Source organism: Phragmites australis, chromosome 14 (assembly GCF_958298935.1).
Source record: "Phragmites australis chromosome 14, lpPhrAust1.1, whole genome shotgun sequence".
NCBI lineage: Eukaryota > Viridiplantae > Streptophyta > Magnoliopsida > Poales > Poaceae > Phragmites > Phragmites australis.
Window position 1 is genome coordinate 21,698,864 of NC_084934.1, and position 13,188 is coordinate 21,712,051.

Consider the following 13,188-nt stretch of genomic DNA (forward strand, 5'->3'; position numbering starts at 1 on the left):
TGAAGTCTCTCCTCGGCTTCTGGTCCGACAATTGTGGCCCCTTCTCGGACCAAGTCCAGGTTGAAGTTGGGGTCACGGCTGTGGTAGCACCGGAAGATATACGTCGCGGTCGCCCTCACCGCCTGTGAGACGTCCTCCACACCCCTCAATGCCATGGTGGCAGGGAGCTCAAAGAAGTGCTCCGCAAGGACCCGGAGGGTGTAGGCCCAGGCTCAGGCGGCGCGGTCATCTTTCGGCTCGATCACCCCCAGCCTAAGGCTACCCAGGGGATCTGCCAACGTTTCGAAGGCTTCCCGGAGAATGTTGAGGGTAATGCGTTCATCCTCCTTGAGCTGGGAGCGCTCAGTGGCCAGCGCGGCCTTCTCTTGGGAGAGCTCACCGCACCTTCTCTGCATCTCGGCCAGCTGCTTCTCCAGCTCGGCGCATCTGCTGGTCGTTGTCTCCTTCTCTTTAACCAGCTTACGGACGGTGGCTGAGAAACAGCCGACCCACGAGAGCAAGTCAGGAGTCGAAATAGACTCCTCAACCAAGCCCATGGGGCCTGGAGCCACTGTCGGTGCTCCGAGGGTCAAAGCCAACGCTGGCAAAGACGCTAGGGTATCAGGCCAGGGGACCGTCGGGGGGGGGGTCACGGTGGTCGCCGAGGGCCTATGACAAACGAGCAAAGTTGCAAAATCAAGAAGAAAAGAGCAATTCAAAGTATCTACACCTGCCCAGAAAAGCTTATCTCAGCGATGGACGATGGAACACCAGCTTGGCCCTAACGAAACCGCCAGATCGACCGGTCGGAGAGGACAACCCCGCGAGTGGGCCGCTGGCGCTCGGGGTCTCGCAGGGACGTTTTGACACCTCCGCATCCGACGATCCTTCCGTTGCCCTCTTCCCGCGCCGTATAGACTCTAGGTCCACGGTGGCAGGGTCGGTCCGCGGTTGGCCAGGGTGGATCTAGTCGCGGGGCGCCGGGTTGGTCCCAAATTGGTCGTGGGATGTCAGATCGGTCCCAGTATGGTCGCGGGACGCTGAGTCAGTCCTGGACCGGTCACGGGGTGCCTGGTCGTCCTCCTGCTGATCGGCATCACTCACGGGGCCGCCGCCCTCGACCACCACCTAACCCTGCAGAGGTTGGCTGCCTCCTGGCCCAGTTGGGTGCGAAACACAACCAGGACGGGGGATGTCCGGGGCGGGGGCAGACATTTCCCGATCGATCTCCTGAAGGGCCTCATCGACCTCATCGATTATTGGCCTTGGGGCATCGACCGTGGGAAGATGCTGAAGATAGCGCAAAAAATAAAACTCTGACCAAGAAAAAAACTTGGAATAGGAAATTCTGAGAAAATACTAAACATACCAGCCTAACCCGGGCCCTCTCCGCTAGAGGGAGCTCGCATAGAGGGACACACAGAGGGCCTCCTTTCCTGGCGGTCGCCACCATCAGCGATCTAACCCGCAGGTCGATGACCTTGTTAGGAAGATCTGAAAATAATAATAGTAAAACACCACTTGATCAAGCCTCTCGAGGCGAGGGGATGGCTGTAACATTACCTGCGGAGCTCCCCTGGGTATCATCATCGCTTCCGGTGTACAGGTAGGTAAGGCACGCCCTTCGCCGTAAGGGGCAGAGTCGGCGCTTGATGAAGTCATGGACGACATCCGACCCCGATAGACCGGCTTTCGCTAGCGCCTTGACCTAGTTGGCAAGAGATAGTAGCTCGGCGGTCGGCGTGGGAGAGCTCGCCCAACTCTCTGCAAGGCGTGCCGACACTTCGGGCACGCAAAGATTGTCGAGGGAGTCGTCGGTCATGAGGTAGAACCACTCCTCCATCCAACCCAACCACGATGATTTTAGGTTCATCTCCAAGTAGGAGCTGGCGACACCGTCTCGAAGATGGAAACTGCAGCTCCCCGTGGCCGGTCTTGGTTGCAGCCAAGCCACATGGAAAAATCTGAAGAGATCGAGACATGGCTTGACCCTAATGAAGTTCTCGCACATGTGAGCGAAGACACTCAGAATGATGATGGAGTTGGGGTTCAGATGAAGATGGTAGATGTCATAGAAAGAAATGACGATGCAGAAGAACTCGGAGAAAGAGGGGATGAGACCCGCCAAGAAAAATGAAACTAAGGTTACGATCTCCCCCTGGCGGGGAGCAGGAACATCTCCCCCAAGGCGGTACCCGGAGGACAGACGATGCAGAAGCAGTCCATTCTCGTACATCTGCTTCAGCTTCACGGCGGTGCACTTGGACTTGGGGAAGTTGGCCTCCTTTCCGGTGCGCGGCGCCATGGGGATGCAGTGGTGGTTGTTTAAAAGACTCTGGTGGGGGCTGGAGGCGAAGGTCTCTAGCGCAAGAGCTCAGGTGGCGGACAGATTTCTGGGGCCTTCTGTCCTCCCATTTATAGGATCGGCTCGGTTCCGCCGCCCCAGCTCCCGAGGATCCATCTGGGGAACCAAAATTCCCTCAAAATCCAGCGTCTATTAAGGTTTCTCTCTCCCACTATCCTTTTTCTATGGACGATTAACCTCCCCTCGAGATGCGGTTTTCTGGGCTAAACCACAAAAGTGGACCGTATCGCTGACCACTCCCCGGGTGAACTCATGTTCACATAGGGCCCAAGTGGTTTGACTGGGTCCAGCCACAACCATTTTACAAACTGCTCAGTCTACCTCATTCGCGAAGGAGCTTGGGGGCTACTGTCGGTGTAAAGAATAGTAGGGTCCCCTCATAGGTGGACCCACGCTAGTAAGATATCAGCAGGTGTTGTATGCCATGTTTGTCCAGAACCGTGGCCACCCCGCGCGACTAGCCATCGATCGCGCGACCAGCCAGCGACCACGTAACCAGGCTCTTCGACCAAGCTCCGCGACCAGTCACCAGGTCGCAAGAGCAAACCCTGCGACCAGAGCAGGTATGTGTCTAAACAGTCTAATCACAATAAATGCTTTTTCACTCAAGTATTTCCCTTCCCCAGGTCCTCTTTCTGGTCGACCAAGGCGTGGTCGGCGCAGAGCTGCTGTGTCCCGTCCCGTAGCATTTAATGCTACGGGACGACCTGACAGGCGTGTCAGGAGGTTTTTTGCAGGTGTGCAGGTGGCACGTTTGGACGGGATATGGTAGTCCAGGCGACCAGGATGACGCAGGCAGTGGAGCGATGCGACAGGCTCTGTAGCGCCGTAGAGCAAATGGGATATGTATGCTCTTGGTAATGATGAACCTAGGTGGGAAGCTCTAGCTAGGCTTGGGTCTATGTCTTGACTCACGTGTAAATCCTCTCTTCCTGTGATATATAAAGGGAGGAGTACTAGGCTTGTAAAAGGATTCAGGGGAAGAAGAAGGCTGAGAGGAAGGCTGGGCAGGAACCCCATTTTGTAACCAACTTAGAACACAAGAAAAAAATACACAGGATGTAGGGCTATTACCCTAAGGGGGGCCTGAACCTGGATAATCCTCGGTGTTCTTGAGTCACACATACGCAAACAAATTCAGTAGGCACTCCCCGAGTAAAGATCACGCACCCGTCATCCGATACACCCTGGAACCACTGTCAGGGATTTTTACCCCCGACAAAACCCCACATTGGCCACTCATCTACAATCTGATCTATGCGGGGCAAAGAAAAAGGATCTTTTGGGCAAGCCTTGTTTAGATCGGTGTAGTCCACGCACATGCGGAGCTTGCCGTTGGCCTTCGGGACGATAACTGGGTTCGCCAGCCACTCGGGGTGGAGGACTTCTCAGATGAATCCGGCGTCAAGGAGGTTGCTGACTTGCTCCCGGATGAACTCCTGGCGCTCGAGCGCCTGCCACCGGACCTTCTGCTTCACCGGACGTGCGTCCAGGCGCACAGCCAGATGGTGCTCGATCACCTATCTAGGGAGCAAGTCAGCAAGCTCTTTGACGCCAGGTGGTGCTCGATCACCTCCCTAGGAAGCAAGTTAGGAAGGCTAGGAAGAGGGGGTTGGAGGATGATGACGATGACTATAGCACCGAAGATGAGCCTGATGAGGAGGCTGATTTCTTTGCCGAGGAACAGTCTGACGAAGAAACTAAGGCAAGCAAAAGCAAGAAACAAAAGGCGAAGACCGAAGATAAAGCAAAGGGGAAAGGAAAGGACAAATCCCGAGTGGAACATTTGAGAAGGAAGCAACCAAAGAAGAGTTGGAGCTCTTGGTTGCTGCTGACCAGGATACTGCCACTGGTGCAAAGGGTTATAACTTGAAGCGCAAAAAGAGTAAAATGGGCAAGAAGGGCAAAGAGGAATCAGTTGAGGACAAACTTCCTGATATTGATCTTATCAAGGATGAGAGGTTCTCAGCAATGTTCACGTCTCATTTGTTCGCGTTGGATCCTACTGATCCCCAGTACAAGAGGTACTTGTGTATACTGTTTCTTTTGTCATAATACCGCATAGCTTGACTTGCGTTGGATTGTTGGCCCCGTGTCTAATCATGTTGAATGAATCGAATGGTTATACAGGAGTACGGCCTTCATGCGTAAGCAAGCTGGGAAGCCGAGGGCACATGCAGGCAAAGTGGACAGGGAACCTCCTGTGGAGGGATCATCTCTGGGAGGTACACTGCCACCTGATGATGCAGCTACTAAGAACGATGATCAGAAACCCAATGGCCCATCCACAGAGAAGCTGCAGATTTTGTCTGCTGTCAAGTCTGTCAAAAGGAACCTTGGTGCATTAAAAAACGCAAGTTCAGGTGACCGATAAATAATAGCACCGTTTTGCTCTGGTCCATTGCTCATGAAGTCATGATTAGTGAAAGCCAAATAATTGGTTTTCATTTTTTTCATGATGTAAGCTTTGAAATAGTTTCGTGGTTTGTTATGTATGTATGTGAGCTTCTACAAATATGCGTCCAATTTTCAGATTTTCAGTTTTGACATTATTACAGTCCAGTTGCTATTGTAGCGCAGGGGAATAGGTGGCATGGTTGTACCTGTGCTGGCTAGAAATCCTACTAGCGAACCTATGAACTGGAATATAGTAGGCGGGTAACACGAATTTTTGTCAAGCCCAATTGTTAAAGACGTGCACAGCGAAGTTTAAGGGTGAGCCAGCCATCAACGTGCTGATGACAGACTCTGTTGGTGTTGTTCAAGTTGATTTGCTAGTTTTTATCAAATTCTACCTGATTTTGAAAGCTCTTCAAATTGATTTGAAAGTTTTTTTCTGTTTGGTCATTTTTTAAGTTTTCTGATGCAATTTTGAAAGTTTTCGACCTTATGTTTAAAGTTCAAAGTGCTTCAGTTTGAGTTTTTGAAAGCTGCCTAGTTTGTTTGAACGGTTTTGTTTTCCCATTTGAAAGTTGTAGACTTAGACCCTTATTGTTTTTTATTATAATTATGGATTTTAGTTCCAAAAGCAAAAACAAAAATAAACTGTCACAATATTATTCTCACAATCTATAACTTTGTTGTACTACGAAATTTTACAGTCCACGATTTGGTGGAAATAAGCTTTACATAATCTAAATTCTGACTATCTACAGTAAAACTGCCAAATCCCCTTATCCCGTGCAGTAGCAGTAGATTGTCTTTTGGCAAACGTGTTTGCTTCAGTTAATTTAAGAGGGAAATTACAAATACCCTACATTAGTTATCTCAAATTGCAAATACCTATAGGGCCTGTAATATGATAAGGCTGTAAGGTTGGAGCCGAGTAGACAGAAGGTGAGCCTATACGATCGAGATGTACGTAGTGCTGTTCGGCATGCATGCAGAGGGCGTGTGACGAATTTAACAGGAGGCTGTTGAGTTGGAGTCAGACCCGCTGAACCGGACCGTCATGATTTAGACATGTGTGCCAAGTTAGCGGACGTTTCGGGAGGCCTCAAAGAAGGTAGCCTCACTTGGACTGCGTGCATTCATGTATTTTTTGCTAATCCAGATACTAACCATAGCTTTTAGACAACATGGACCAGCTTTTAAAGTATATGGCACGACGACAAGCGAACCTAAAGTGATAGTTTGCAGCTAAAACATACACGGAAGTAGGGCAAGCCCATCTCATGCATCCATGATATGGATTCACGGATAGCTATTTAAGTTGTTGTCTCTTTTTTCTGTTACGAGAAGCTAAGAAATATATCCAAATGCATAGATTAGTGTGATAAATTGAGTTAAAACATGCAGATTTGAGGAATTAATTCTTAAATTTTTAATACCTATTTCTTCAATAGTTTTGTCAAAAGTAATGTTTCTATGTGGACTTTACTCTAAACATAAATAAATTAGTATGGTAAATATGTTCTATATATATTTTCATACACTTCTTCCAAATGGGTAGTGGAAAAAACTAAAAAAATGTATAGATGAAGATACAAATTGAGAATTATTACATTTTTGATATAGCTATCTTCTAAAGCCAGTATATGGAGAATTAAGAACTCTATATTTCCATGTTTTTCAACGACTTATGTATCTTCTAAAATTACTAGCCCACTAGGCTGACCCACTTGACGATGACCAAGAAGTCTGTCGTGTCACACTTGAAGCCCGAGGTGGCCTCATGAAACCTCTGGTGGGAGCATCAGCAGCATCACTCTAAGCTCAATCACCTGATATCATTCAAAGCCTACATGGTGGAGTTAGCATGAGGATCGGTTGGCAAGGAAGCAATGACCAATTGGAAGTGCTCCTCAAGCTACATCAAGAGCTTGGTGAGTTCTTGCATGGCAGCGACGTCATACCTCACAGCGTGACCAAGGCATGTGAGCAGCACGAGCTCTTCTTGGTGACAAACCATGATGTGGACCCAACGCTCACCACTACATAATCCATTTAGTGGGACGCCCTTATGCAGACGGATCTATGAAGCTGTCTGTATAAAGGGTATCACAGACGGCTCCAAACTAGAACCGTCTGAAAAAATAGCAAACAGCAGTCTAACAAAGCGGGACACTACAGTACAGATAGTTACAGGCTACAACTGTCTGTACTACTAGTATAGACGGTTATAGTTTAGAACCATCTATATTGTTCCTTTTTATACAGACGGTTCTAAACTAAAACCGTCTATACTATAGACATCAATAGTACAGACGGTTCCAAATTAGAACTGTCTATACAAAAAGGAACAATACAGATGGTTCTAAACTAGAACTGTCTGTACTATTAATACAGACGGTTGTAGTTTGTAACCGTCTGTACTAATAGTGTCCTAGTATCTCTTATATAGATTATTTTCATACAATGATCAGCAAGGAACAACATGTGAGATGGTAAAGAAGGTTCGCGTGAGGTCAGAGGTTACGGGTTCGACTCCTAGAAAACGCACTCGTGATATTTCATGGGAAAAATCGTGTAACTTGTGACCGTGCCTACGTAATAATATAGGGGGCTGGTGTGAGTTGGAAAATTATTTTTTAGATTTTTTAGCTCTAGAAAACTTAGTACATATGATTCCAATTTGAAAATCATCTGTACAAATCTGATTTGTGCACACTCTTTTCCATAGACAGTTCAAAAAATCGTCCCATACGGGATTTCTGAACCATCTGTACAAATGATTTATCTTGCAATGGCTACTCACCGAAACACATTGCTGCCCTGACACCTTACAGGGGTGCCCAATTCGTGCGAGGTACGCCCCACCATTGCCCTCTTCAGTTTAGCGTTGTTGTTTGCATTCAACCCTTACATGGTGTTCTACTGTAAATTAGCTAGTCGCAGACAAAGTAAACATCAAAACTTAAGTTGTACCTTAGTTTGACATGCGCTAAGAATAGCTGTCCGATCTAGTCATAGCTTATGTTGCAACTAGCTATTCACTAACAATAGTAGATGGCAAAACTTAAGTCATATCTCTGTTCAACAGTAGACAACAAAACTTAAGTCATATATCTCTTTAAACAGTAGGCATTAAGACTTAAGTTATACATTTGCTCAAATAGTGCATAGCAATTAAAAACCTTTGCAAATGGAGATATCTTAAAAACCCTCCGACATCTTTAAGGCCTAGCCTATGTGCCGGAGTAGTATGGACCCACTAGCATCTTAAAGGCATAGCCTCCGTACCAACGTGGACATGGACCCTTTGGCATCTTTAAGGCATTGCCTGTGTGCCAGAGCTGTATGGACCCACTGGCATCTTGAAGGTATAGCCTCTGTGTCGGTGTGGACATGGACCCTCCGGCATCTTTAAGGCATTATTGCCTATGTTCCGGAGCGGTATGGACCCATCAGCATCTTGAAGGTATAGCCTCCGGGCCGGTGTGAATATGGACCCTCTGGCATCTTTAAGCCATTACGTACGTGCTGGAGCGGTATAGAACCACTGGCATCTTGAAGGCATAGCCTCCGTGTCGGCGTGGACATGGACCCTTCGGCATCTTTAAGGTATTGCTAACATGTCGGAGCGGTATGGACCCATCGGCATCTTGAAGGCATAGCCTCCATGCTGTCGTGGATATGGACCCTTCGACGTCTTTAAGGCATTGCCTACATGCCAAAGCGGTATGGCCCAGCGGCATCTTGAAGATATAACCTCTGTGCTGACGAGGACATGGACCCTCCGGCATCTTTTAAGGCCTAACCTACGTGCCGCAGAGGTGTGAACCCTCCCCACGTGAGAGAGGTATGGACCCTCCGGTTACATACTGGAGAGGTATGGAACCCCCAGCATCTTGAAGGCATAGCCTCTGTGTGAGGACCCGACCAAACAGTATTTGAACTAATCATCAGGCGGATCATTAACATAATCACAACCTCGACGATTAATCAAAATACCGCTCCGACAGTCCCGGCACATGTTTTATGCCAGAGGATCAGAATACATGCCTTCCAACATATTCATCACAACACAGTTTATAAAGAGCAGGTAATTATTATTTATATTACAAGTCTTTGAACATGCAGCTGTTTCCACAATTTACATCAAAAGGAAACAAACACTACGCAGCGGAAGAAAACTATACAACAAAAGGATATGGAACCACATGCCCTTAGACTCCATACCAAAACACTGAGTTCGGAGTAGAGTGTGCAACTCCTGCCCGCCACCCTGATCGGCAGGTACGAAGTAGCCGAACACCGTCTCTTCCTCACCGACCTGTGAACCTGCAACAACTTAAGGGCAGCACCCTGAGTACAAAGGTACTCGCAAGTCTTACATAATATGAGTATATATATTCCCGACTCCAAGGATCATGCATTAAGTTGGTAGCAAGAATTAAACATGGTTAAGTTAATTAAGCGGTAAGCATCCTAGACATAGGTGTGATCAACTAACTTAACCAACTTATATGAAACTACTCTGCCATAACCAACAACTGAGCATATGTAAAAGTAACAACAAGTATATCAATGTGAAGAAGTGCCAACTCGAACCACCAACCACCATACCCAGACCAAAATCACATGCCCAACCATCAACCTCATGCCATCATCCACAAACCACAACGAGAACTCTACGACCGGTGCAGATAAGCGATAGACATGCTCATAACCGAGAGCGCGGCAGTTCGAACTATTTTTACACCCTACAGGGGGATACTCCTGGACCCACACGATATGAGGACCATACGACTTGTGCCACCCGCTAAAGTGCACACAAGGGGGTACCTATGACAACCTTTCCCAACCAACCCCAACCGTGTGCGACATGCAACGCTCAGCATGGCGGTACCAGTACTACTCCCGAAGCAAACTAGTACCGCTTACAAGCCCGTCCGCTCACACCGTCGTTGTTCAGGCCTCACAAAGCCACAACTGCGAAGGTATTCAGCTCGCCTTACCATTAGATCGACATGTGGTGAGTAAGGTAAGTGCTAAAGCTGACTACACTGATGATCGGTGCTTAATCGGTGCAAGCGGTCTACGATGTCCGGTTTTCCTCTACCGTCCTACCCAGGGGAACTCCACATCCGGGCAGGCTAAACACCCTCCTAGCACCGCTCACACCTCGCCTCATACTCACCACTCAACCAACCACCACATCTCAACCACCTCGACATCAAGTATTTGTAACCATAAACATAACTATAAGACAGGAGCAACCCTAAGCTCGCGAACAACGGAGTACGCCGCCGTTCGTCTTCTACCGATGACCTAATGCATTGCTAAGCATATAAGTCGAGCTTACACCTAGACACAACATCATCTCTAGGCTACAAGGAACATACACGAATAGGTGACCAAGGTAGAAGAAATGCAATGGCTTAGGTTCTATCCAAGGGTACCAGACGACATATGCATACATACATAAGCATATTTAACATTATAGATTTCAAGTTAACCCGGTGCAATATGATAGATACTTGCCTTGCTGCCCTGGATCAAAAAGATACGGCAATACGGGATCACCTTCGGCCTCCGGAATCGACGGATCGGTGGTCACTATAAGACATACACGCGTGCAATGCCATGAGTATGAATAAAGTGCAATAATGCATACCTCAATATGCACAAGATGAAATGCCCAAAAAACTATGATCTAAAATGTAGAAAAACATTTTTACTAGCTAGAACAAGTCATAAGAAGACTAGCAAAATAGGTTTCATCCATTTTAGACTTGTAAAGAATTAATGGTGAATTAACGAAGCTTAAGCCTAATTAATTAGCCTAAAAATATTAATTAATTATTTTGAGGATGGAGATATTTTTAACAGGTAGAGGATGTTACAATGAAACCAATAAAATTGGTTTCATGATTTTTGGAGTTCGTATGAATTAATTATGAATTTTACAAGTTATCAACAAAGGAGAAAAATCCTCTGATGAACAGTGCACCTGGATACTTCGGGGTACACCGGATACTCCGGAGTACCGGAGTCTCCGGATGACCCTCCGAGCGGAGCTCTCTGTTATTTTCGGCTGGGAGTCACCCGGAGACTCCGGACTAGTCCGGAAACTCCGGGTTAGGCCCAGAAACGCCCGTTTTGAGCCGAAAAAATGCCCGATTTGATTTGTGATCTTCTCCAATCTAAAAGGAAACATGTTTGAGCTAGTTTAAAGGTTCTAGAACTCACTTAACTATCTAGCAAATTCATTCCTAACTCAAATTCATCTAATTCCTCAATTTAGGGTTAAACTCACAAAAACTCATGAATTCCACTCTTTTGCGAAATCGACCAATCGAATCACGAATTTCTGCCATGGGGAGCCTAAGGGACTTACCCATGACACTTATGAAGGTTAGTGGCCGTCGGATGATGAAGAAAACGGTGGAAAATTGAAGAATTCCGATGTTCTTCACTTTTCAACCCTAACACTAAAAGACATTCAAATTGGCTCAAATCTTTCGGGGATGAGCAAACAAATTGGAGGAATAGGAAGCTTATGAGCTTGTGATCGTAATGGTACCATATGCATACCTTGATTTAGCTCCTAGAGCACGGATTTGAGGGAGAAAGGGAGAGAGTGCTTGAGAGAGGAGAGAGGGGGCTGCTCCCTTGCTTTGGCTGGTTGGGAGAGGAGAGAGGCACGAGAGTGGGAGTGAGGGAGCAGGTGGGGCTGCTGCCCAAGTGGAGGGAGAGATGGTGGGGCCGGCTGATGGGCCCACGTACAAGAGAGAGAATCCATTTGACTGCGAATTCAATTCTTTTCTCTCCCGAATCTCTTTCTCTCATCCAATTGATTTCAAACGAAGTGCTCTAGTACTCCAAAATAATTTACCTCAAAATTAAGCTTAATCACGCGATTATGGAATTTGAGACGTGACACTCTGCACTAGAGAGGTCTCATCGAACCACTAGCCAATGAAGAGTTTAGCTCTGCTCACACCTAACGCAACTAAGCACTCCTAAAAAATCCGCACCCTCCGACCGCTAGCAACCATAGAATGAGAGGGGGCCGAGATAAGGGAGACAAAAGAAGCGTTGATGTGACCTAAATTGTAAGGCAAAAGGTGAAGTCAACAGAGTACAATTTCATACATACATACATACATGCATACATACATACATGCTTACATGTACACATGCATACATACATACACATGCATACATACATACCTGCATACATGTCCATATACTCACATGTGGTATAACCTCCCTAGGAGCTTCCCTGCCTTGGCTAAAGCCATGACAATAGCGCTAATAGAACGCATCCTTCGCCCGCTTGCGGCCGAAAAGCATGAGGGGGGTCGGGAAGTTAGGGAGCCAAAAGGCTTGATCGATCCTGCACAGGTTGCAGAGTTTCACTAGCTCCAAAAGGCTTGATCGATCCTGCATAGGACTGGTGCGAGAATCAAGATTGACCTCGTCTCTGGCTACCACCGCAGGGGCTCTGGACGTTCCCGCCTTTGATGAGCCTGCCGCATCCACGGTTGAGTGTGTGGCGGACAACCCCCCTCAGCCTCATCTTTAACTCCACCTTTAGCCATCGCTATGGGGGTCGTAGACTGCCCCCCTCGATCGCGTTGTCAAATCCGTCTCCAGCTTCTGCCATTGGGGGCTCCGGACGGCTCCACCTCCATCACCCATGTCGTCGATTCTATCTCTGGCTCATGCTGCCAAGCTCTGAACGACGCTGCCTCCATCAAAGCCTCATCGCATCCACCGCTGAGGCGGTAGCAGACTGCATCCCTCAGTCGCATTGTTGACTCAGTCTCCGGCTTCTGCCGCCGAGGGCTCCGGACGGATCCACCTCCGCCACCCACGTCATCGACTTCGACTCTAGCTCACATCGCCAGGCTCTAGACGGCCCTGCCTCCATCAAATCCTCGCCGCGTCCACCGTTGAGGGGCTAGCAGATTACCCCCTTGGCCGCGTCGTCGATTCCATCTCCGACTTTCGCACCTTAGGGGTCCGGACGGCTCCGTCACCCACGTCATTGACTCCATCTTCGGCTCACACCACCAGGCTCCGAATGGCCCTGCCTCCATCAAAGCCTCACTGCATCCACTGCTGTGGGGGTAGTAGATATCCCCCCTCACCTGTGTCATCGACTCCATCTCCGGCTTCCACCGTCGGGGGCTCTGGATGGCTCCGCCTCCATCACCCACGTCGTCGATTCCATCTCTGGCTCACGCCGTCAGGCTCCAGACGGCCCTACCTCCATCAAGCCTCACCGCATCCACTGTTGAGGGGGTAGTAGACTGCCCCCATTAGGCGCGTCGTGGACTCCATCTCTGGCTTCCGCTGCCAGGGGCTCTAGATGGCTCCACTTCTGTCACCCCCCTTAGCCTCACCAATGACTCCACCACTGACATCCACCATTGAGGGGGTAGCGGGCTGCC

At 48.2% G+C, this 13,188-nt stretch overlaps 1 protein-coding gene across 1 annotated transcript; it reads left to right on the forward strand.

Annotated features, from left to right (window-relative positions):
* Window positions 1-3,941: 3,941 nt before the first annotated feature.
* On the forward strand, window positions 3,942-4,982 carry LOC133891428 (uncharacterized). The gene is made up of 2 exons (XM_062332143.1): window positions 3,942-4,368; window positions 4,475-4,982. Exons 1-2 carry the CDS (start codon window positions 4,235-4,237, stop codon window positions 4,716-4,718), a joined length of 378 nt encoding a protein of 125 aa, XP_062188127.1. The 5' UTR covers window positions 3,942-4,234; the 3' UTR covers window positions 4,719-4,982.
* The last annotated feature ends 8,206 nt before the right edge of the window (window positions 4,983-13,188 follow it).